The 26,742-nt window shown below is 37.3% G+C and overlaps 2 protein-coding genes and 1 long non-coding RNA gene across 3 annotated transcripts; all 3 read right to left on the bottom strand.

The window, feature by feature from the left end:
* Positions 1–7,933: 7,933 nt before the first annotated feature.
* LOC147492830 (uncharacterized) lies at positions 7,934–8,500 on the bottom strand. The gene has a single exon (XM_086567654.1). It carries the CDS (start codon positions 8,498–8,500, stop codon positions 7,934–7,936), a length of 567 nt encoding a protein of 188 aa, XP_086423780.1.
* Positions 8,501–10,208: 1,708 nt separating this feature from the next.
* Positions 10,209–12,339, bottom strand: LOC147492829 (uncharacterized). The gene is made up of 2 exons (XM_086566665.1): positions 11,186–12,339; positions 10,209–10,452 (listed from the first exon to the last, which is right to left on the bottom strand). The coding sequence occupies exon 1, from the start codon at positions 12,116–12,118 to the stop codon at positions 11,192–11,194; it is 927 nt and encodes a 308-aa protein (XP_086422791.1). The 5' UTR covers positions 12,119–12,339; the 3' UTR covers positions 10,209–10,452; positions 11,186–11,191.
* A 3,694-nt stretch (positions 12,340–16,033) lies between these two features.
* Positions 16,034–16,561, bottom strand: LOC147492828 (uncharacterized). Its single transcript, XR_015198202.1, has 3 exons — positions 16,459–16,561; positions 16,200–16,358; positions 16,034–16,112 (listed from the first exon to the last, which is right to left on the bottom strand). It is a non-coding gene; the product is annotated as an uncharacterized LOC147492828 (long non-coding RNA).
* Positions 16,562–26,742: the final 10,181 nt, after the last annotated feature.

The raw sequence follows: 26,742 nt of genomic DNA, 5'->3' as shown, positions 1-26,742 counted from the left end.
ATATATATATATATATATATATATATATATATATATATATATATATATATATATATATATATATATATATATATATATATATATATATAACATAGTAATCTAGGAAGTTTAGGAATCGACTTTAAAAGACCCATCGCTAAAAACAAATTTTCTAAGCTTTGTTGTAAAAATTTGTTTGGGGGTGGGGTGTTCATGTTTCCGTCCTAGAATGTTTTATGTCCCATTAGAGTTGCTTAGGCCGTTTAATTGTATTTCGATCCGGGTTGATATAGTCATGAATTTAGAGTTCAGTCATTCGCATAACGTACGTCATGCACGCACTTTGAGGCGTTTTCCACTATCTTATATGTCATCCACGGTCGGAATAGAGTGTTTTATGGATCATTGGATTGGAAATTCTCTCCTGATCATTTCCATATCTCATTCGCAAAAATCGGACCGGTAACGAAGCGGCAATTTTGATTTGAAGTTGCGCGAAAAATCGAAAAATTTGAAAATTTCGAATTGGGCTTGGGCCAACCCGCACGCACCGGTAGCGCACCCGCGCCCTTACCTTTCCCCAAACAGTCGCGTTCATCTTTCCAAATCGCCATTAACAACCACCCAAGCTCCAAACCTAAAAAAAAAAAAAAAAAAATTAAAAAGAAACCTAATTAAACCCACGCCCACATTCAAATCAACTTCAAATCTTCTATAAATCCTTCCACCACCACCTCCACCAAATAGAAAAAAGCCAAAAACCACCGGAAATCTCAAAAAATTGTGAACTGTCCTGCCACCACCGTGCCACCACCACGGTTTGTTTTAGTCGGTCGACTCAAATTCCAACACCACATCCCATTTAAACCCCCACTACATTCCAAACACTAAAATGGCTCAACAACGTCGAATTTTGCCGGAGCAAGCTTTTACTGGCGACCACTTCGCGCCATTTTACGGTGACGAAATGATCAGTAGAGACTGGAATAGCTTGTGGTACTCAACCGAAGCCTTTTACCACGATGACTTAGTCCGACGGTTCTACAACACGAGGGAGTTGGAGGGGACTAGAATATTTATTATGGTGGCGAAGAGGAGGAAGGAAGTAACTACTGGGTTGTTGGCTGAGATTCTAGGCATTCCGCCTAGAATCCATCTGGATGTCACGTTACAGGAGTCTCAATATAATGGGGTAGAGCCGTTGATGCGTGGCGGATTATCGAAAGGGAACTACAATCGCGAGATCGCGATTGTGTTCGCCGAGCATCCTCGAACCAACCCAACGGTGGCTGCAGCTCAGTGGATTGGTCGGAACGTCCTGGGCAAGGAGAAGGTCAGCGACATCGGCCTGAACTGCCTCCACATTTTATGGATACTCCAGGAGCAGAAGTACGAGTTCTGTATCTTGGAGTTTTTGCTTAGCATGATTAGGGGAGTAGGGAAGGCTGTTGCACCTCTCCCTGTGTTGATAACCAAGATCATGCTGAAGTTGAGAGCAGCTCCGGCGTCTGATAGGTCTTACATCACTCTACACCGAAATCCTCACATCTATAAGGATTGTGTCTAATGAGTTTGGAGGTTGCCTGAGGATAGGGTAGAGGATGAGGAGGATGGTGGAAATGAGAATGCCGAGGAGGATGGGGGAAATGAGAATGCCTCGGAGGATGAGGAGGACTTGACTTGTTTTGATCGCGGATGCCCGGAGAGGTGTTGGTGGATGCGTAACGCATGGCCGTAATTCATCGTGGCATCGTTCACTCAACACTATCTGCGAAGACCTTCGGACTCGACAAAGCTACTATCCATCATAACTTCGAGATCCGATCAGTGGGACGGCGGTGGGAACAGATGAGGGCGAGCTAGAAGCTCGGCGCCCGATTCCGGGCCGACATGCTTGCACGATTCCCACCTCACGGGGATTCTCCTTCCGAGGACACACCATCGAGGCACGGCGTCGTCGCCGAAAAGGCTAATGGTGTCGGCGGCCCGGGAGCTCGAGGAGCCATCTCCCGGCGTGTGCCCGCGCTACCGATCCGAAGTGGTTAGGGATAGTATCGTTTGATGTTTTTTTATTTATTTGTAGTTTCATTATTGTTATTTATTTTAATGTAAGTTTAATTTCGTAAATTTAATTTTGTAGTGAAATGTACTTCGAATGAAAATTTTAATATAATGAGGTTATTTTCATTGTGCGTGGTTGTTTAATATTGATCCCACCTTCCCAAATTGTTTTGGGGTGGTGTTATCTATTCCAGCATGATTTTTATATGACCCTCGTTTTAGAATTTATTGTGGAGTCAAGGTAAAAATATAGCCGATTAGGCATATCTATGAATAAGTATCATGGTAGAATGAAATAGGAACATAGGAACTATTATGTTTTGGATCATTCTAAACATTTTAGGGGAATGGCGTTTTTCTTCTGTGAATGATGCCACTTGCAGCGTCTTCCTTGCTTTAGCCACGGGACGTATGTGTCATGACCTTCCCCGAACCTTGATGTCTAGTTTAGCTCGATCCCATAACATGAGGCATAAGTTCCTTCTTATGCCTGTTCTAATTTCCCGTATTATGCTATGTTTCTTTCCTGTTTTTTGTACACGTTTCACGGATTGGATTACGGTCGATTACCGTAAGACCCACAAATAGTATTATTCGATCTTTTTTGCAATGACTTGGCAAAGGGTGGAGAATACAACCTCATCTGAGTTGCACCCTACACCCGTCGGACCAAGTGGCTCTTAATAGGTTAGCAATAATAGATGATAAATGGGGAAGCCCGGCAAATTATCATGGCATGGCGGGATCTAAAGGAACCTCACTTCTTTATAGAAAGAAGAGGATGAGGAAGATGATGAGTAATGCGGGGAGATAAAGGTCAGTTTTAATTCTAGTTAGTGTCTGCATATGTCCCAAGCAATTTCATTCTTGTTAACCCCATAATGGGTCGAACTCGTATAGAGTTGCGTCAGTTTTTATTTCCTATATTAGTATGTTCTAACTTTGTTTTGCAGATGTTCCTGAATTTCACGCGTTTCAATGGTATTTTTCCTACCATCTTTATTTAAAATACTTTGAGGACAAAGCATGCTTCTTGTTTGGGGGGGGGGGGCATAGAAACACGTGTAATTAAGGCATCTGTTAGGATATAGATATGTATAATATGTATTTGTTTTCTAGTCAAAATTTCAAAAATTCAAAAATATAAATAAATAAGTTCATGCTATACACTTAGGAATATTGGTATTGTTTTCCTTCTTTATGCTCTTAATAATCTAGAAGTCTCACGTAGATTTTGCATTAGAATAATTTTTAGAAACTTAGGTTAATATATAGGTAATAATCTTTGCATCTATCTATAAATATATTACATGAGTATCGATGATTGTTAGCAGTAAGTTTCTGAAATCTAGGCTAGAGTACTTATTCTACAAATCCTGTGAGAATATAGCCTAAAGCCTTATATGAGCGAAACATTTGAGAAATGACACAAGGGATAAGTAAAATCCGGATAGAGAAATCACACGTCCACTTGCTTGATCACTAAACCATATCCTAAGCGAGAATTTAGGCTCTATTTGGATCGATATAGCCAAAAATTCAAACCTATGAATTATTTTCCGCTAGTCGCCCCTCTGAACCTTTCATAAACCACAAATCCTTTACCCTGTTACAAAACAAAACAAAATAAAAAAAATTCAACCTACCCAATTTAGATAAGTCTGAGAATAGAATGAGGAAGAAAGAAGAAGAGAAAAACACGTGTATACAAAAAGTTAGTTAATTGCTTTAAAATAAAGAAAAGAAGTTTCCATCCAAAGAAAAGAAAAATAAAAATAGAAATAAAATAAAAACTCCAAAAAATAGAATAAAAGGGAGTTAAAAGCCTAAGAAAAGAAAAAAAAAAAAAAATATGGCTAAGGATGGAAACAAAGTATAGAAGCAAAAAAGAAAATAACAAGTTTTTCTAAGTTACATAATATGAAGACTCTATTATCTCGGACTTGTCCTTTTTGAATATCCATTTCTTTCCTTCTTAAACCATCTCCTAATCCCCCATGACACCTAATAAAGACCACTAGCTCAATTAGGAATAGGTTAGTGTGATAGTAAGTGGCAGATGTGTTTGATCGACTCGGCTTCCTTGTTGTCATTGAGATTGTAAGGTAAAGTGTGCCCACCGCATTAATCGGAGTAGGAACTTGAGTGGAAAAATTAGAGTGTTGTATCTTGACTATTATTGTGAGAACCTACTTAAGGGGCTTATCCCGAAGTTTTAAACGAACACTGTTAGGCATTTCATAGTATTACTCATTGTATATATGTTTATTGTAGATGATTGATTATTATGCATATATTAGCTTAGGTTTCGACTTGATTACTCTATATGCATTGCTAGTGAGAGGTATAGTTAATTTAGAGCATGAATAAGGAAACAATAGTTTTATTTCTTAGTCGTTTTGTAGTATAGATGAAGTTTGTGAGTACCTTCATTGGAAAACTCTCACGAGGCTATAACTTCGTCCACTAGGGAATTTCTAATGGTTTAAGGCATTGTTGCATATGGTCAATGCAATCTATTCAAATAAACGAGAGTAGTTAGAACTCCATTTTTGGTCACTTATTCTAATTTCTCATCTTTGCTTGAGGACAAGCAAAATGCTGTTTGGGGTGGTTTGATAAGATCCCAAAACTGTAGTTTTAACCTGTAACGATCATACTATTAGACCAATTATGTGAGTAATAATTAAGAGTTAACACGATTCGTGTTTTATGCATTTCAGGGCTTCAAAGTCCATTATGTGCAGAAATGTGCCACTTTAGCGAGATAAAGGAGCAAAGGTCGGTTACTAAGGAGTTCCGTGATTAAAGGCCAAGATTCAAGAAGACAAAGCCTTTCTAAAGTCCGGTTAAAAGCTGAAAAGTCGACGCGGGCAGAAACAGCACACAAGTAAGCAGAACTTCCGAAGGCCGTATCTTTGGACTCAGACCTCAGAATGGGGCCTACCTTATGTCAAAACGACTGGCTCGGAACGAGCTTTCCAATGGTATAAGCCTTGATCCAATCAGAGTAGCAGAAGTGGATGAAAAGTTTGTTGAAGCCAACTGCAGCTGAAGAGGCCTTTTTGGACTGAAAGAATTGGGTTTTGGGCCTGATTCTCTGGCCCAAAACATGGCTCCAAGCCCATGCACGATTTTTGGATCTGAAAGTATAAAAACCAAAGCTTCACTCTTTGTTAATGGTAGCTAGTTAGACCTAAAACAATAGATAATTATAGATCTAGTTTTTATTTAATTTAAATTAAGTTTAGTTTATATTCAATTCTTGTTTTAGATTAAACTTTTAAAATCATTGTTCTTAATTATTTTTATAAATAAAATAACTATTTGTCAATTTCGATTCTTGTCATTTACAATTGTTTAGATCTAATTCCCCTTATTACGTAGATAGCTAGACTTAGATTAGTTAGATTATTAATTTAGTATTTGAATCATTGTTTTATTATTCATTAGATTAATAAATTAGTATTCTCCATAAGTTAGTTTCATTTCCATTAATTGTTTAGTTTCAATTCATAGATTCAAGTAATTGTCATTATTAGTTTAATTCAATTATTGCATTAGTAGTTTTGAATTGGGTTTAAACAAGTAAAGTTTCAATCTTTATATCATGTCTTGTTTGAATTCCATTGGGAATGATAGCGTGATGATTCTCGGCTAAATCTCCATTGAGGGGGTTGAGAAGCCTTGATGAAAGCTTGATTCGATTATCATTATCGTAGAGTCGTAATTTCCTTTCCACTCTAGAAACGATTAGTTCACCATGAGAATGGGTTTAATCGTTCACATACTAGTTATGAATTGGTAGAAATGACATGTGTAATTTGGGATTAGGAGTAAACCATATTGTGCGAAGCTCAATTCGGATGGATTCTGACGATTCGTCCATTAGTAGGATTAAGTCGAGTTAAGGTGGAATCAATCCCCCTCTAACTCCTTATCATAGAATCAACGTAGCATTCCCATAGTTGTTCTGATAGTCGACTAGTTGCATCTTGTGGGTAGTTGCATCGTAGTCAAGTTGCCACTTCGTAAATCTCTCATTAGACTTTAGAGTTAAGAGCACTTATACGTAAAGAACACAGCATGCGGAAGGACTAGGAGTGGAACGAATCACTCTACTCCACTATATCTCATAGGATTGAGAGTAGAATCTTTGATAAAATATAGGCACATAAGATAGTTTTAGTTTACTTACGTTTTGAGTTCATCGTTCATTTCGTAGGTAAACTATCAATTTTATGTTTTATCAGGGATCGATTAGTATCGGTATTAACCCAACACTTTATTCTAGGCATTTATGGTCCAGTCTTTTCCACTAATTTTCATAACAATGCCTAAGAGAATCTCTAGGTGGTGGTAGTATACTCTTCAAATTTGAAGAAAATTTTTGGAGAATCTGGTCGTAAATTTCGACCAACTCTAGGTGGTTGCAAATATCGACCGCAAAATTAATTGTAGACCCCACTACGTGCACCACTAGTAATGTCGTGCGCCAGTACCACTGTCTCGCGCCATTGGTACTGTCGCGTGCCAGTACTAATGTCGTGTGCTATCGAGTAGAAAGTCGAGAATTTCACAAATTGCTTCATTCTCACCCAACACTCCAAAACTATCTCTACAACTATAGCTTCTTCTTCATCATTGCAAAAAACTAGCGAACATACCGATGTTGGCGAATCAACTCAACAATCATTATATTTTGATACACTCGATCAAGAGAGGTGCCAAATTTACACCTCAAGAAAACACCTTGCGTTATCATGCAAGGATCTTAACAAAAGGTGTCCTAAAGCACCACATTGTCAAGGTTATATGCTCATACATAGAAGTTATAACGAATATGGTAAAGAAGTAAGATTTTTGAAATGCATGTATGATATATGTCCTAGTATGGAATATATATATATATGGAGACAGTTTGTTGATATGCACGTGTTATGGTGAGGATGATCATTGGTATAGGTATTGCCCTTATGCACAGGTACCATGCCCAAATGGTTGTGATGGTGTTAAAGAGCTGAGCTGAAAAAGTTTGCGAACCTTGAAGGAAAAGGTTAAGAGTGGTTAATCATTTTATTTTCTATGACTATGTAACTTAATATGCTTTTCTAATATGAATAAACTTTTATTTTATATAAATATATGCTAGTTTAAATTAAAATATATATATAAAAAAATATGAATTGATTAACATTGTTTATTGACAATTAAGAATAAATATGCATCTACAAAATTAAATTAAATTACAACAATCAACGTCGGTCACCCCTAATGCTCCATAGATGCTCGACAAGGTCGTTTTTAAGTCTATCATACATAGTCTTTGATTGAACTCGTAGAGCCCCTCAATGTAGTGTTCCTGAGTAGGTGGGATCTATGGTTTCCCTTTTGGATTAGGAATGTACATTCTCATTTCATAACTTTTATTCTTAGCTCCGATTATCATATTGTGCAATATGATACATGTTCTCATAACAATACACATTGTCTCCACATGCCATAATTTGCAAGGTTTTGCCAAAATCCAAAATTTAAATTGCAAAACCCCAAAAGCTTTTTCAATATCTTTCCTTGCAGCTTCTTGCATCGTTACGAACCACTTCGTCTTTAGAGCATTAGGGTTTGAAATTGTTTGTATAAATGCCGCATAGTCAGGATAGATACCATCAGCTAAATAATAACCCATATTATAGCTATGCTGATTTACATCAAAATAACCAGGTGGAGAAGTACCATTGATCACGTGCTCAAATACCGGTGAGTTGTCCAACATGTTGATGTCATTGTGTGACCCTGGCATCCCAAAGAAAGAATGTCATATCCACAGGTCTTCGGTTGCAACAGCTTCGAGAATAACAGATGGTTTTCCAGAACGACCACTGTAAGCACCTTACCATCCAGTTGGACAATTGTGCCATTCCCAATGCATACAGTCAATGCTTCCCAACATACCCGGCCATCCACGTATGACAGAATGTGCAAGCAAGCATTCTGTATCTACAATATTTGGCCTTCGCAAGTAGACTGAATCGTACAAACTGATAATTGCATCACAGAAATGCCTCAACGCCTGGTTTCCACTTTGCTCGGAAATGTATAATTGATCGTCAATTTGATCAGCTACCGTACCATAACCAAGAATATGCAAAGCTGTAGCCACCTTGATCAAAGGATCTATACCAGGTTTACCAGCATTGTTAAATTTAGGCTGAAAGTACTTAAAATAAGTCTGAATATCGTTGAAGATGTGAAGAAATAAAGATTTTTTCATACGAAAGCGCCATTTGAAATCTTCTTTCGGAAAAACAGGATGATCGACGAAGTAGTTGGCCTTCAAGATTTCCAAAGTCAAAGCATAGTTTCTATGTTTCACTTTTCGACCCTTCTTTGAACCACCATGTGGTGCCTTCGGAGCATGTACTTGTGCTTGTGTAAGTATAGCCAAATGGTGGTTCATAAGGGGAATGGCATTAACAAATTCTTCATCAAGACTATCTGCCAAGTCTTCCGCTAGAGAAGATGAAGAAGAAGATGAAGAAGAAGATGACGATAAAGATGAAGATAAAGATTGAAGGGGAAAAATCTCATAAACTTCATAATCTATTTTTGGCAATGTGTGTGTGTTGTTTGTTAAGGATGGATGTGAAATGGTTGAGTTGTTTGATAAAAATATTTGAGTTGAGTGTATATAAAATGAAGAAGGAGATGAGTGTAGATATATGGATGTAAAATTCCGGCCATTTTTTGCCCGTTTTTTTTTTTCCGTTGGAGCACGCGACATTGGCAATGGCACGCAACATTAGTAGTGGCGCGCGACTGTACCACTGGCGCGAGGTGCTGGTCAAAGTACAAAAAAAAAATGGAGCGACATTTGCAATGGCGCGGGACATTACCAATGTCGCTCCGCATCCGCATCCAAATTGCCAAATTTGTAAACAAGAATGCGAACAAACAAGTGATGCGACCAAATTTGAGGCCACCTAGAGATGGAATTCCGAGAAATTTCAAAGTTTTTCTTCAAATTTGAACAGGTTATACTACCACCTAGATATGTTCTAAGGTGTTAGTTGTTACTTTTAGCTATTAGTGAATTTTTAGCGTGTATCTTCAAAAGACTTGAATATATCCATGATGGTCCTAGCTACGCACAGAAAGTTTTTGATTTGGAGTTAATCTAGAATATATAAATGGTGAATTCACGAGCTCTAATTTCGTACAAGCAGCTTAGTTGAGAGGTGTGCTTCATTCACTCGGCTCATTAAATTACACTAGCTGCCTTTAATTGAACTAAGATTTCGTCAAATAAAGTTTTTACAAATTTCTTAGACTTTCATGCAAGATCATACTGGGCTGAAAACATTGTAATTATGATTATAGTTCCATTTTGGGGGGAGTATTTAACTTAGAACATGGTTTTTCTACTAGCATGCAAAATACAAGTTTGGGAAATTTGAGTTTGAGAATGTTAACTTTGTCTACCTTACCATTACTTTTTGTTGCAGGTGGCCGACTAAACCACATCCATGTATACTGAAGGATTTTTTTTTTCTCTACAAAAAAAAAATAATAATAATAATAATAATAAAAAAAAAAAAAAAAAAAAAAAGAAAGAAATGGAAGCAATTTCTAGATCCTTGAGGGACTGTCTTGACAATGTGCAAACATTGAAGATTACTCATCTATGGAGATAAGGCAACTTCAACTGATGCAAAATCTTAGCCTGCTGGAGTCGACCACTCCATGACAAAAATAGAACCCAAATTGAGTTTGCTCATATTCACGTACTCAGCTAGTAAGATTTATTTGTCATTCACGTGCATTATATATATATATATATATATATATATATATATAGAGAGAGAGAGAGAGAGAGAGAGTTGCTTCTTGTTTGCAAATAGCATGACTACGCACGTTTTGAAATTGAAATTGTCTTCCTTGTATCAAGCTATAGGATTTAAAAGACAGACATCAGGAGGATATTGACTTCAGTTGGCCACGAGTAGGGATGTCAACGTGGCGGATCTGAACAGGACACGCCTAGGTCCAGGCCCGGCCCAGAATATATATAAATTTTCCACCCTAAACCCGACCTAGGTCCTATTGGACAAGTTTGGATTCTGGCCAAGCCTAGCTAGGTTTTTTTGTTTTTCTAAATTAAGCTGGGATTAAGGAAGACCCCCACCTGGTATATTGCAAATAGTTAAACCTTACAAAGCCTCCCTAAGAGTAGATCATTAAAAGGAGGAACACAAAGACATAACAATAACAATAGGCTTCAAGCCTAACATACTTAAGATAACATATTGACCATGCTACATTCAAACCTAAGAAAGTAGATATAGTAATCCTACTTCCTAGTCATGTTGTCCTTAACAATCTTAGGATGATCCTTCCTAAGATGAGTCTATGCTTTCTCATAGTTACAAACGAATCCTTCGCAAGCACAATACACATAAGTGAGTCCCAAAGTATCATCCCAATACTCTTTAGTGTAGTCCTCAAGTCATCTCATCTTTTTGTTTTTCATCATTACAAGCGTAGGCTTTATTTCTCTCGAAGAACGCTCTTGAATCCTTTTGCTTCTTTTTGGCTTCACAGTAGTCCATTGATTTTGATCCTCAGAAGGCACTTCATACCTTGATGAGCTCTTAGGCAAAACAAGTGCTATTTTATCGCTAAAGAACTCAGTTTCATTCTCTGAGATATCATCATCTTCGTCCTCTTATCTAGCAACTAACCCTTCATACATATTTTGTTCTCTACTACTCAGCAGTTGGTTAACCGGTAAAACTCTATGTTGACGAGTCTCATCTGCACTTGCCACTCCTCTGTTACTTCCTTGTCTAGGGATTGCAGTTTGAGGATTTATGGCACCACCTCTTTCTGTAGCAATGACGAGGGTTCTACACGTGTTCACACATTCTCCCCTCTGATTTAAGTTTCCCTCAATATCTGCTTCTCTGATGGCCAATACTTGTTCTGTAAGTGAGCTCGTAGCAACCACTATGGAAAGAGGTTCAACTACTCCTTCAGATACGCGGTCACCTCCTTGCTGCACTGTTACATCACTCTCTGTTTCCTTATGAGTAGTCCCTTCATTGAGTTGTTGAGCCGTTACCTGGGCTTGTTCAACTCCCCTCACATAATTCTAATTTTCTACTTGAATGGTCGGGGCAACTCCTTGTGCAGTGCCACTAAACTGACCAGTAGAAATATTTACAATAGTACCACTAGTAATAATGTGCCTTTCCATCCTTGTATTTGCTTCTTGTGCTGATGTACCAACCCCATTTGCATTGCCATTAATCACCACACCACTCCTCCTAGGCACCCAATATCTAGGTCCAGACAAAGGACATTTACTAGTATCATGCCCAAACTTCATACACTTAGAACATGATGATGGCTTCCAAGGGTATTCAACTCCAATATTAATCACTCTATCACCAATTTGAATTGGTACAGAACTGCAAAAATTAAACAGTAACGGGATTACTACACACACCTTTGCAAATGACAACCTTTGCTTGTTGAAAGTGGCATCATCGGTACACATAGGCTCTGCCACTAAGCTAGCAAGATAAGATATACCGTTTAAAGTCCACATCACTTTTGGAACATTCAACAATTTTACCCAGATTGGAACTGTGGCTATTCGATTACGCATCTTCTTGGCCTCCATAGTCCATGGTCTAATGATGAAAATCCTTCCTGCTATGAAGATAGGACCATCTTCTAGAGCCATTTTCTTGTCTTCATCCACAGAGAATTTAAAATAGAAGAGATCTTTAGCAGCAGTGATCTCCATAGTTCCTTTCAATTTCCAAGCTTTCTTTAGTACTGACTTAACATAAGGAAAAACCAATCTTTTTTCTATAAAATACCCTACCAAAGTGTCTTTCCATTCTGCTACCCCCTCATCAATGATCTCCTGAGGTATTTCTGCAACTCCATCGACAAGAACTGGAACAAAGTTCTTCAAAGCTGTAGTTTTTCTTGGGGCGCTCGGGTTTTTAAACAGATCACTCCAAGACATAGGCTGCCTTGGAGTAGGTTGAGTAGATGAATCTTCCATATGGACTAATAACTCATAGAATTCTAATGCTTCTTCAACGAGGAGGTCAAGAACAACCCTAAAATAGAAATAAAGAGCGCGAAAAAGAAGATAAGAATTTCTCACACAGTAAAAGTTTCTACAAAAGGTAATCTTTAGGAGTACTTGATCAAGGTGGCTATGTAACTAAGTTACTTCAAGATATTAAGAATCACCTTAAAATCGCCCATAGTGGCCCAAGCCTAAATATAAACTTACTGTTTTGGATACTTGTTAGCCTAGCTAGGTTTGTTAGCAATATATGAAAACTTTTTTTTTCCTAAAAATCAATTTGTAAGTGGCAAGAGTCTAACCCAACGATTATCTAGTGGTTATCACTTAATTATTTCTAACATGTAACATGGGAGTAATCCTCACTCCACACTATCTGAGTCAGTAGTACTCGCTTGAAAGTTGGAACAATAGTTTAGGTATTGTTTATCATTGGACTTGATCCAGTGATTATGGCACTACAGATATATTGTTCAGATCTAAAAGAAATGTTGTCCAACAAAGACTACGAGTAAGACTTGTCCTTTAAATATAAGTCATCCAAAGAAAAAGGTTATAACATAAACAGACAGTTAATGTCCAGTTGACCTCTAAAACATCTCTTGTTATTCTTTATACAGAATATATATAAACTGAAAACTCTATACTGTCAAATAATTGTCAAGAAAGTTACACAGTTTTCCCTTTTTGCTTCCATTTTGTACCTAAAAACAAAAAATCTAGAAAGAGGATATATACCATTCAACCTAACATTTTATGTAGTTGATAGCTGAAACAGTTATTTTTTTTTCAGCTACCAGATCAAAACTGAAACAAACTGAAAAACATCAAAAATAGTTTCCATTTAGTGTAACTGTCCATTTGGGGAAAGGAATTTATATCAAAGATGCAACAAAAGTGGAAGTGAAAACTTGCTATCAATTCTAGTTCAAAAACAAGCCGGCAATAAGTATGTTTTCACTTCTACATTGCTTCGATCAGTTATAGGATTATAGGCACTGTCGCAGGCACAGCTGATGCTCATGACAAAATATAAAGTTGCATTTACATAAAATTGAATGAACTTTAATAAACAATAATGATTGTACCAATTTACATTAAAATGATCTAATCCTTTTTGTAGTGGTAGGATCTGGGATGGGATAGATTAACTGTGAGATGCACCTGAAGTAGTATATACTACAGAAGGGTGGTGCACCGGATCGGTCCATGGAATCAAAGTTACTGTACGACAGCCCTACACATGGTTGAAGGCGTGCCACGAGATCAATGGACAGATAGATGGCTAGGAAGAAAAGAGAGAAGGTTATAAAGAGAAAGAAGAGGGGGAGAGAAGAGGGGGGATTCATTAGAAAAAAGAGACTAGACCTAGAGAGAAAAGAGGCAAGACCTAGAGAGAAAAAAGGGTGAGAGAGTGAGGTGTAACATTTGGCGCCGTCTGTGGGGAGAGAACAAAGCAACGTGGAAATGGCTATAGTAGGGAAGAAAGGAGTAGGCCGACCGCGAAAGGTGGTGGCTCCGGAGTTGGAGGCGGAAGTTGTAAGCGATGAAGAGGGAGATCAAAGAGAGGAGACAGCTGTGGGGACGGCTTCAGAGGAGACACGACTGATGATATTTGCCTTTTTGCTATGTTAGAGAATTGCTTCTCTTCTTTGGCGAAAGTGCGAATTCAAAGTTTTTCCTTACTCATGATCTTCGTGTTCATATAGTTGGAGTAAGGATTCGAACCAACCTAAAGCTTAGGACAAACTACAACTTGGTTGTTTTACTCTTTAGGGAACTAGTGAGTAAGTTTAAATATGATTATATTAACACTACTAAAATATATGATTTTTTGTTGCGGTCAGTTGTAGTGGCAAAAAGCCCAAAATTCGTGGCAACATGTGTTTTGCCACGAAAAAACTTTTAGCTTCGCTCGAGGCAAAAAAGGGTGTGGAAAGAAGTTTGTTACCACGACTTTTGCCACCGCTGCAAAAGAATGGACATTTAGCCGCGACCATGTCGTGGCAAGACATTGTTTTTTATTTGAATTAATTTAATTGTCAAAATAAATTAATTTCTTCTTGTCACAGTCACGGCCGCTGCAAAAAATATTTATTGCTCCCCCAAGGGTCATCTCCTTTAGATAGAAATAGTAAATGAATCAGCTACTCGCATGGGAGATGTTAAGAATAGTTGCAGTGTCTAAGATGCTGACTCAATAACTATCTTGCTAATACAAAACAGTTTAGTCGCAATAAATTGCACCATACCTTTTTCGGGATCATCAGTAACTAGGGAATCAAAAGGATTCTTTATAGAGGTATATCCACCTAAGATTGTTCCAAGTAAATAGGATATTAGATAATAATAATAGGATTAGAAAAAAAAATCCATCACACTTGAGGATATATAAACCAAACAAGAGAAACAAATAAACAAACCAAAAAGTCAGGGGCAGAGAAATCAGGCCAAGAGTTCCCAAGCAAAACAAATCATTTTATTACGAGATGAGATGGGCAGAGATATATTAGCCTTTCATGTTAGAAAGTAAAGATGATTGAATAACTGTCATGTATCATATTATTGTCGTATAATAAATAGAAACTTCATGCATTTTTCAATATTCAATTGCAGAGAAGAAAATGCCTCAAGATTGGAGAACTCTCAATCCAGCAGTTTATTTACACAATGAGTTAGGGCCTCCTCTTCCATTCTCCAAAAACTACGAACAGAAAAAACACTACGTGAAGGTTCAAGTTAACTACTAGAGAACAGTGAAAATAACCAGTGAGAAAAATTTAGTCATAGGGATCTCTACATCTCATCTCTTGTAGATGTAACTTGGAAAGGATGGGACAGTCCTAATTAATATTCCATTACAAGTTGTTACCATACAAACTAGTTTCTTCTATGTTGACCTCATAATTACTAACCAAAAACCCAAAACTTGAGGGCAGTTAATTGATTACCCTCGAGCCATACTCGGTCCCTACTCAAAAATCCAAAAATCCAAAATGCATGTTTTTCACAATAAAAATAGAGTTTAAACGGCAATTTCTGTTAGAATATAATCATATATTACTATAGGATACAACTGTAATATATGATTATATTCTAACAATTTCTAGTCAAAGGTGCTAAAAACTCTTGTAGATGAGTAGAGCATTTGAAACCACAAATGTATACCTTCCAGTAGTCAGTGAAGCAGAACCACCCCATCCATTGCTTTTTGTTGGTGCTCCTGACGCCTCTATCAAAATTTCAGAATCAAGGAAATCAATTATATGAACGAAAAGACAAACAGATAACAAAAAAATATTACACATGCAAATGAGTTGATATAATGGAACCGACAACGGACTTTGGATCAAGCCCAAAAACCGACTGTAGAACCCCCACAACCCGGTGCACATACATATCTGATCAGAGATTCCCTTAACCCTTCCTCAATGATTCATAAACATGGGCTTTTACTTTTTTTTTTCTTATCCAATTATAAGGTGGATTATATCAGATCTAGATTAAGTATGATTTTTCAGACTGGATATAGATCTCCGTTTCATAAATCTGATTGAATCTGGATTGTCAATTTGGTCATCAAAACTTCAATCAAATTTGTTGCCATACATAGGCAGTTGCAAAGACATAGATATAATAAAAACTAATGATTTGCCACATACAACCTAAAGACAAACTGCATGGAAGATACAAAAGAAAATTTGATTGATATTAATTCAAACTGTAGAACAGCTTACGCATAACAGTATCAATGAACGGTATGAGTAAGTTTGGTGTTTGTATAAATGTCAATATATAACATTCAGACATTTATACATGCACAAGTACAAGTACAAACACATGGAAAGATGTGAATGCCATCAATCAAGTCATAAAAGGTGCATACCTTCCTGTGTTGCAAATCTATCATTTCAAGTCATGAAATTGGACTTCATACCAACTTCAGAAAGATGCTCGCATTTAACTGTAGAAGTTCAGTAGCATGTAAAATAAATTTCAAATTGAGCCTTATCTCGCATCCAACAAAACAGCATTTCGGATTCCAACCAACCTGACAAGACCTTTGTCTGCGAATCAACCTTAACGGTGATGTCAGAACGATAAATAGCAACAACACGGCAAGGATGGCCCTTTAGAGGACCAATTCGGATTCTCAGTGTTTGGCCAACAGAAAATGCTCCATCCCTATCCCCTTTGCGACGACTGTTGACTACATTCAAAAACTAAATTAATAGGGATACAAAATTACATCCCTTAGAATCAAACACCAGCAGAAACAATGTGCATTACACATCCATCTATATACATACAATCACGTGTGCTCTCCTTTTCTTCCCATGGCTTCTTAAATAACTCAGGTGACTTGGGGGATCCAGTGGAATCTTCCAACCCCGGAGCACCGAATACATTGCCCTGAAGAAATAAAAGAGATAAGAAAGTGAGGAAGTATCCCAAACTCCAGTTCCCAAGGAGAAAATACTCGAGCTTCAATACATACAATGGTTTCATGGTGGACCCCCCCATTAAATTATCGATATTCTCACACATCCGAGACTTGGTGAGAAATAACCAACATTTTCCAGTTGGCTTTCATCATAGATAAAGGTTGTAGATTTGCAAATATGTTTTACAATCCCTTCCTTTCCCTGAAAAGCAAGAAAAATAACTATTAAGGTTTTATTCATCACTACCTTCTTTCATTTTACTAAGTTTTTTGCATTTAATAAAAGTCCTATAAAAAACAAAGTTAGTAATTATTAAAAAGAAGGAGATAAGATGGAGTAGAGACTCGTTGTAAATGGACCTTCCAAAACCCTGACAATGTCATTTAGAGATATTGTTTTCATCTGCTAGTCCATAGTGGAAAACTTTTTATCAGAGCTACTATTGTTTATCTCGTGGAGTTCAACATTCAACACTTCTGCTCCTTCCACTTCGTCATATTTTAGAATCTACAAACAATACAAATAAGAACAAGCAATGTGAAAAGAAAATTGAGAAAGAGTGAACAGAAACACCATATGCTACTACATGGAAGCCATCACTCTCTACCCCTATGATAACACCAAAATCTTTTGGGCTGCAAAGCAAGAAACAACGTGATCTATAAAATTGAAAATAACACAATAATTGCAAAGACAACAAAAACAAGTGGTAATACTATCTTACCCAAAGAAGACAAGATTGTGCAATTGAAATTGATTCCCTTTTTTCGAACCTGATGTACCTTCTGAGCCTTTGGTTGCTCCATTACTACACTCAGACAAACGCTTTTTCCATTGCTCACCATAAAGGTGTGACAACCATTCTGCATTATCAGATGTGTCTTTCTTATAAGGTTTAAACTTCAGGAGCTCATCAGTTGATGGCACTACATCCACATAGCTTATTGACTCGATAGATACTTTCTTATACAGATAGCCATCTTTGAACTTTAAACCATCAATAGTCGACAAATAGTTGATTGGAACTAAGATATAAATTAATGCATCAAAGTTATGAACTTTACCTTTAGATAAGAAGAAAGCACAAGCTCTAAACCAGTAAATCACACCTTTTACCTAGAATCATATAGATAAGAGAATAACAATTAAAGATAAAAGATAAAACAATTATAATTGGTGATTTGAAGTGGGTTGGTGAAACTCTTAGGTTTCAGCCAATAGTATATTTACCTGGGTAGTAACTTAAAGAGTGAAGACCAATTGGTGGAAGAAGTAAAGATGGAGAACGACTTGCGGAAGTAATGGAGTAGTGAAGATGGAAATGAAACCCTAGCTCTTGGCTTTTCTACTTTTTCTTTTTTGTTGTTGTTTGAGAATTCGGATTTTGGGTCATTTCAATTTTCGCCAAAATAAAGGTGGGAAAAAACGAAATTGTCCGCTTGAATGAACTCATATTTTATGCTTTTTTTAATTACAAAATTGATTTTTAATTAATTTTTAGCCACCACACAATCCAGCTGCCACAAAAGGCATACCTAAAGTCGCGGCCCTAACTTAGTCGTTGCAAAAAGCTACGCATCTAGCCGCGGCTGGCTCGCAGTTGTTGCAAGACACTCACTTTTTGCCACGAAAGGATACTGTCGAGGCAAAAAGGTGTCTTTTTCCACCATTTTTAGTTCCCGCGGCAACAACCTGCATCTAGCCACTACAACCATGGCCGCAACAAAAAAGTCCGCCGCTAAAAGTCACTTTTTTTGTAGTGTAATACTAAATACTTGGTTTCTTTACTACACAAAAATTAAAAACATTAAGTTACAAAAATCATGCAACTATGACACAATAAAATTTTACTAAAAACAAAAGTGGAGAGTTAATCCTCCTCATGTGAAGATAACCTTCGTTATTTGATTTTAATAAGTTCATTATTATCTTCCTAGAACTCATAGACAAGTCCTAATAAAAGAAAATTTGATCCCTAACATATATGACTAATCTCTAAGCTCATACATTCTAGCATGTGGAACCAAAGCAATGACTTATCTCTAAGCTCATCACTTTGATCCCTAACTAGACACTACACCAACTATCATTTTGGGATAGGATGTAGGTCTAGTTGTTGTTCCTAAACAACTTACTAAACCAAACAACAAAGATTTTCCCTCACATGAGTTTTATTAACTCCCCAAAAAGGGAAAGTTAGCTCATGATCCTTGGGAGAACACTAAAAAAAGTGTGGAATGTAAAAAGAGAGAGAGAGAGAAGAAAAAGAAGAAAACTATTTATTTATATACTCACTTACATGAAGAAGTGAGAATTTTTCAAGAGGAACACAAGGTTTCCTCCATTAAAACTATTACAAGCTATTTCTTACCAAAATAAAACTAAATAAAAATCTAAGACTAAGGAACTAAAATAATACAAGGTAAGGAAAAGAAGTCAAGGGAGTAAATGGAGTGTCCCCTCCTTGTTTTGTTTTCTTCTCCATTTGAGAGAAATCTCATTTCCTCCCACGTGAAACATCAAACCACATTTACTTCATTTTTATCCACCACATTAAAACAAAGTGACACCTTGCCTTTTTTCACTATTAACACCTAATCTAATTAATTACATGCAAGGTGTCAACTTTGCACCAATAATTTGTCATTTTTGTCTTGACATGCTCCATGATTGATGACTCATCCAATCTTGTGGGCCCGCATAGTGGGTCCATGTGCAGTCTAGTGGCGGTCCGGTCTTTGGGCAATTTTACAACTTCCCGCCTATGTGTAGAGTTCATCGCCCTGATTGTCTGAGCAGCTCACTTGTCGCATTCAGAGTCCTAGTTCAAGAGCTAGGAGCTTCGGAAGTTTGATGCTTCTGTGCGGATTTGGAAGAATTCATATATACGTCGTTCCCCGTGCTTTATCGCAGGTTTAATCCATATTCCCATGTTTACTGCGAATACCTGCAAAAGTATGAAAACATATTTATTTTATGATTATTAAACACATAATTAACCAAATATATATGTCTCAATAGGGTTTTATAATACACTTTTGGGTGCTTATCACACTACCCCCAAACAGTACTTTGCTTGTCCTCAAGCAAAGAAGAGACATTAAAACAGATAAGTGGCCAAAAATGTGAGTCCTAACTAATTCTCGTTTCGCAGAGTGCGGTTGCATTGACCATATGCAACAAGGCCTTAAACCACTAGGAATTCCCTAGTGGACGAGTTATAGCCTCATGAGAGTTTTCTAGAGAAGATACTCACAAACTTCATTTATACTACAACGACTCAGTAATAAAAACTCGTTTCCTAAATTAATCTCAGATATCCATACATCTCCTTAGCAGGGAACGAGGATTGATTTCTTTGAAACTCAAGTTAATATGCATCTAATAATTAAAACATCTACATATGATAATGCATACAGTGAACTTTGCATTGAAATGTACTAGCAGGGCCGTTTCTGGATCCTTTGGAAAGCGTACCTAAATGGGTTCTCACAGGTATGTATCGAAACACAATTCCACTCAAAATTTTACCACTCAGGTTTTGTTAACTCCAGTGTGCAGTGGGCACACATTTCCTCACATCTCAATGACAGTCAGAGGAGCCGATGTCAATCAATCACGTCTACTACTTATTATCACACCACCCTACTCCTAATTGAGCTAGAGGTCTTTATTATGTATTGTGGGGCTTAGGTGATAGTGTACAAGAAAATGGAAATGGATAATCAAAATTTACGAGTATAAGAGAATAGGGTCTTTAAGATATTTATACTAGAGAATTCCTTGTTTTCTTTCCTTCTTCTAACTGAGTTTTCCAACCTTGTTCTTAAGCCTCTGGATACTGAAGATTTTTTTTTTAAACTTAAGAACATGATTCTATTTTTCTTTCCTGAAGCAAGTAACTGACTTTTATTTGGGACAAGTCTTTCTCTTTATTTTTCCACATTTCATCCTATTTCTCATACTCCTCACTTAGGTAGGTTCTTTTATTTAGTTTAATAGATGGGTAAGGAATTTTTGGTGAAAGTAAAAGGTTTGATGAAAGGTTCAGTGGAGTGACTAGTGGTAAAATTTGTAACAAGTAAGAATTTTTAGCTATGCCGATCCAAAGAAGGCCTAAATTCTCGCCTATGGTTCGGGTGGTGATCAAGTAAGTAGACGTGTGATTTTCTCTAATAGAAAATACTACTCCTATGTGTCATCACACACAAATCACTCATCTCAAGGCTTTTGGTTAGATTCTCACAGGATTTATAGTTTAAGTAACTAACCGTTGATTCCAGAAACTTACTGCTATAACAATCAATGATACTCAGTGCATGAATGTTCATGAAAAGATGTATAAACTATTGCATACGTATTATCTTAAGTTTCTTAAAACAAATCCTAATTCGGATACTAATGTGAGATTTCTAGACAATTTTCATCATTGAAAAGGAAACAAGACTTTGTCACTAAATACCATTATTAACAAGAAAATAAAAACTATATACATGTTACAATATGCCTATTTTTGCTACAGATTTAAAAATATCCCCAAACAGAATGATGCTTAGTCCTCAAAGTGTCAATAAATAAAGAGAGAAATTACCTGAGAACCGTGAGCAAAAATTAGGGCTAGATTGCTAGAATAGAAAGGTTGGAGAACATAATATATTATTCAGAAAGAAACAATAAAATGTTCAATAGCACACGAAACATAATTTTTAGCTAGATATATATACAATGACAAGCTCAAATTTACCATCTAACGGGATGTGTAGGTCTGACGTCTTCAATAAGGAAATGCATTTCCTTAGCATCGCGCCAAAAGATAATAGTCTGCCAAATTCTTTGTCTCCGGATTTCCTCAAATGTTTCTTCATATTTTCATCCTTCGGGTAATAACGAACATGCCTCAGGTACCGAGTGGGACGCTTCCATTGCCTAAACCTTAATAAACGAATGATTCTGTTTGTTGGGCACATAGAATCTACCGTGACCCAGTCATGAAAAGTAGCTGCAAACTGTGGGAAATGTGTCTTCATGATTCGGCAAGCGGTTACAGGTAAAATAATATACTGATCCTGAAAAGTGCGAGCTCGTTTCAAGTTGGAGATAACATAACCTAAGATGTTAAATAATGTATGACCTTGAGCCAGTGCACTGAATACTACGCAGGCAGCCTCATTGGCAGTAGAAAAATGTCAATCTCCCATGATGTTCAGGAGTACAAACAACATCGCAGTCCCCATGTTCATGGTCATGCTTGCTAAGGGAATGGTGATGTTACGCCATGGCACATGGCCAGCTCCTTCTCGTTTAATCTCAAGACCATCACCGTAAGTTTCGCGAAACACTTGCCACTGAAAGGAACGGTAAGAATTATGATAGATGTAATGCCATGATGCGGCCGGTTTGTGATATGGAAGATCCAAAGTTAGGGCAAGCTGTTGTTCAGAAAAAATATAATGTGTGTCACCAACTAGGATTGTGAACTCGTCTAAGTAGAAGCCATGTGCATGATTGAATGCTGGTGTGTCCTCCATATTAACATAAAAGTAAGCAGCCAAACTCGGAGAATAAGTTTGGTCAGGTTGAAGAACTAGGGAAGACCACCCAATGTTAGTGATGTAGTCACGGAAGAGATGACCATAAGTATTGGAATCCATCATAGACTGAAAGGATTGCTCAAAAATGAGTTTTGGAGGTGTCATGTTTGATGAATATGTCATGGTGGATGAAGTAAAGAAATGGGCAATGAGAAAGGCAACTGGATGGATAAATGAGTATGGAAGAAAATAAACCCTCATGTAATGACATTGAAAATCACATGTTAAAATTAGTTAGTCACAACGTAAATAATTCTAGCAACCATTTTGTACAAAAGAAGACACAAAGATAAGAACAAATTAATAATACGACGAAAAACGTAATAATATATACGATTATTTATTTATTCACTTAGTATCATTATTCCATTTTTATTCAATAAGAAAATCATGGATTATTATGATGCTACCGAGACGAGATATCGCACCACAGTGTTTAGTTCTTCAATTTGTTGTCTGAGCTACATCTGAATGTCCTCTTGGCTGGCAAAGAGTGTAGTTTGATTCTCCATTAGGAGAGCGTGATTTTTCAAGGACTGAGAATGATTTTCCAAGATTTCCTCCTGTTCAACATCATGTATTGCTTGATGTTCTTGGAATTCCTTAAGAGTTGTAATGATGATATTTTGACGAGGGTATAGTTCCCGCATGCCGTGATGAAGAAATTGAATGCCTTCCATGGGATTAAAAAAATTAGCATGGTATTTTCATCAAACAAATGGTCAGGGTTTGAGCTTGGGTCGTTCTGTTCATCTGTTAGAGTATCAGGAGTCCAAAAACTAATGGAGTAGTCTGTTTGGAGTACACTAATATGTGCTCTTTGAAGTGGTGTTTCTGGATAAATTACTGGATAACCCCAACGCATCATAATTTGCGTGACTAAAGTAGGTAGAGGTAGAGGAGGTGCTGACTTTCTTGTTTTCCTGGTGATCACGTTCCAAAGGTGTTGGATTAGACAAAAATCATCCCTTTGAGTCTGCAAAACCCAAAGTAGGTGAAGTTGAGACTTTGTGACTTCTGATTGGTGAGATGTACCTATCACATTGTGTCCCAACCAGTGGAGCACAACTCGTTGATTCTGTTTCAAAGAGCGTTGAAGAACAATGTGATGTCTATTTCCCACTTCGCCATGAGATACGGTAGCTCTTAGTAAAGCTTTGATTGAATCAAATGATGACTCTGGAAAAAGGAACTCCTGGGAATTCATTGGGATCTAAAGTATGTCAGAGATAATTTCCCTAGTCAATTCCAATCGTCGTCCATAAGCATTGAAGTAGAATTTTCCATTCTCAGGTCCTATAAATTGGTAGAACATCAAAACCAAATCTCGGGAATAACCAGCTGCTGAATGATATAGAAGAGGCATCCATCCCCAACGTACAATTTCGGTGTCAAAATAAGGAGAAAACCGGCCATGTTCAAAAACTTTTAGGTAGTCTTTCTCAGACATTATTTTTCTTGGTTGATCCATTTGGTACTATTACGGAGGGAAGGATAGTAAAAATTGTTTGAAAAGAGAATGGCTGAAAAGAAAAGATTTATAGCCAATCTATGAGTCTATACCAATCTGAATTCCAAGTGTAGTTAATGACCCATGTGATTATGAATAGCAACAATGGGGATCCATAGTAAGTCTTGTCATGTCAGATTTCCAAAAACAATTAATGAGATGTTTCAATGTTAGAAAATACGGAGGAAAGTTTCACAGGGTAGTTAGACTTACACGTAATTTCTGAAATGATGATCAGACCTCAGTAATAGCATATGGATAGAATAATCAAGCTGCATGTGTGACAAGTGTTATGCGTACCTTGTAGCGTGCGCGATCTTCTATGAACACCATGAGTATCGATTTAATTATTTTGGTGAGTTTTGGATGGTGTTTTCTTTGTTATGGTTTGTTTTATTATTATTATTTTATTTTTATTTATTTTTTTAGAGGAAAAGACAACTAATATACACAAATATTTAATACGAAACTTCTCCATTTAATACGTAACCCATACAAATGTGTGAGAATTATTTAACACACCATACTAATATACAAAACGACAGACGGAAATAGAGATGTCAGTTACATAGATCTAGATGTTCTGGATCATGTTATGCATGAGTGACAGCAGAACAATGATAAACACTGTTATCACGAATACTGTGATAGCCCATTCGCGTTGCTCCTTTTCCCATCGCTCGATTGGATTCATTATGTTTGAGAAAATGAGAATTTGTGAAGAGGAATTTGTGAAGAGTGAGAGAAGTGGATGAGTGAAAGTGGAAAAGGAGAGTTGTATTTATAATTATAATTCTGACCGTTTGGATCAGTCCGTTGGGCTTTGAGAGTAGGCCCAATGCATCAAGGAACAAACTAATATATTAAGAAGTACAATAATTGCATAACATAAATAATTTCTCATTCAAACCGTCTGGAGATACAAAATTATGAGAAATCAAACGATATATAATTTTTTTATCACTAGAAAAATAAAAATGCAATGCATAAAGGAAATAAATGACATAGTCATTTCTAAGCCAAGGGAAATAAACAGCTACTGGGAATCCTCAGGGTTAGTAGAAGATGAACCAGAGTTTCTACTTCGTCGGCTACGACGAACTCCTGGCTGAGCTGACTGGTCTAGAATGTGGCCCAAAGACTGTAGCAGTTGATCTTGGAATTGCTGCTGATTTGCCATCATCATTATCTGGAAACGGCCTTGGCGATTGCGCATTTCTTGCTGGAAGTCATTTTGGGAAGTAAGCATCTCTTCCTGACGAAGAAACATCCTGCGCATGCTGGTATTCATGTGTCTTAAAGCTTCCATGGGAGTGCTGATTCGGCGCATGATATCCTCATTAAAACAGTTAGGTGGTGAAGGAGGAGGAGGAGGTACGTTATCACGCTCAATATCACCTCTAGCTACTGGGTCCCAGTGGTCCAGAACACAAGTCTCAAAAGACCTTGTTGGAATGAAAGGAGTAGCAGACTGGAATCCTAAGTTAAGCATAAGCTGAGTAACAAGTACAGCAAGAGGAGCTGACCTGTTTGGCGCAGTCGTAAGAACATGGCCCAGGAAATGGACCATACAAAAAGTATTCTTTTTCTCCTGGAGGATCCACAGCAGATGCAAGAATGTCTTGTTCACGTCAGACGTCTTTGAAGTTCCAATAATGTTGTAAGCCAGCCATTGAGTGACGGCTAGTTGGTTTTGTCTGAGTGAGTGCTGGTACACGCAGTTCGAGCCATTATTGTACTCTCCCTCAAGAAGCGTGTCAAACATTAAGTCCATCCTAGTCGGATACTCTGATAACAACAGGGTCGGACTATCTGAGTTTATCGAAATCTGTGTTGTATTCGATATTAACTCCAGCGTGAGTTCACATTCCAACCCATCTGCCGTAATCCAAACTTCATCACCCCGGAAACCACAATTGTTGTAAAAATTTAAAACCAAATCTTCCGAGTAATTAGCTGGCACCTTGTGCAACAGATACTCCCACTCCCTATTTGAAATTTCTTCATCGAAAAAGGGATGAAACATGCCCAAATCGAATAGATTTTTGAAATTCCTCTCAACTATGATTCATCTTCGTGCTACCATAGAGAGGTCTAGATGATTTTCTGAGGGTGGAAATTGCTAGGAGTGATGGAGGAGATGGTGCTGGAGGAAGGGGGTTCGAATTGGTGGAGTTATGCCCGCGTGCGCTGGTGAAATGTAGGCCTGAGATGCCGTGTGCGCGAGGGAGTTTTATGGGGGACCAAGATCTGGATTTGTGGGGAGAAGAAATGTGAGGGTTAGACGCGTGTGATGCCCCGCGAGTGGGTTTTTGTGAGCGGGTCTGTGATTTTGGGTCAGGTCCAATTTTTGGCCCAAGCCCATATGATTTCCAGAAATTCCCTAAAATGTCCCGAAATTTCAAACGTGGAATTTCGATTCGTTTTAACTCCAAATTGAACGGATGAGATATCAAAACGATCGGCATTAAAAATGTCATCCACTAGAATATGACAAAATCACATTCAAACCTTTTTATTTTTATTTTATTTTTATTATTATTTTTATTATTATTTATTATTTATTATTTATTATTTTATTTATTTTTATTTTTTTAAGTTTTTATTTATTTACAAATTTTATATACAGATGTACAAGTCTAGAGGAACGTGTCAACAACACCAGCAGTCCCAAAAAAAAAAAAAAACATCACAATAGCTTAAATCAGGCAACTTTCATGTCGGCTCTGGGGCGAACCTAATCCAGCCAGACTGTGGCTTAACCTTTATGTTTTGGGGGCCTAGGGTTCAGGACGACACCATCCCTGACCAATGTGCAATGGTCTAATAATAATATTACCCTTAGTACATATGATATAGCCTCAAACAGCCCCGAAATCAGTCACATAGAAAACCGATCGGGGTTGGCCTGGGTGGAATCCATTGCCCGTGCGAACGAGGGACCATCCGATGTTGCATATCACGACTCTCTTTGTTCACAACACTTAGTGCAAAGGTGAAAATAAACGACACGAGTATAAACAAGTTAAGTCTTTTAACGTCAGATCC

Source organism: Coptis chinensis, chromosome 6, assembly GCF_015680905.1.
Source record: "Coptis chinensis isolate HL-2020 chromosome 6, ASM1568090v1, whole genome shotgun sequence".
In the NCBI taxonomy this organism is placed as follows: domain Eukaryota; kingdom Viridiplantae; phylum Streptophyta; class Magnoliopsida; order Ranunculales; family Ranunculaceae; genus Coptis; species Coptis chinensis.
This window is presented reverse-complemented; position numbering and strand designations above follow the sequence as displayed.

Excerpts from the sequence above, each read along its gene's own strand:
- LOC147492830 (XM_086567654.1), bottom strand. The coding sequence starts at position 8,500 with ATGAACCACCATTTGGCTATACTTACACAAGCACAAGTACATGCTCCG.
- LOC147492829 (XM_086566665.1), bottom strand. The coding sequence starts at position 12,118 with ATGGAAGATTCATCTACTCAACCTACTCCAAGGCAGCCTATGTCTTGG.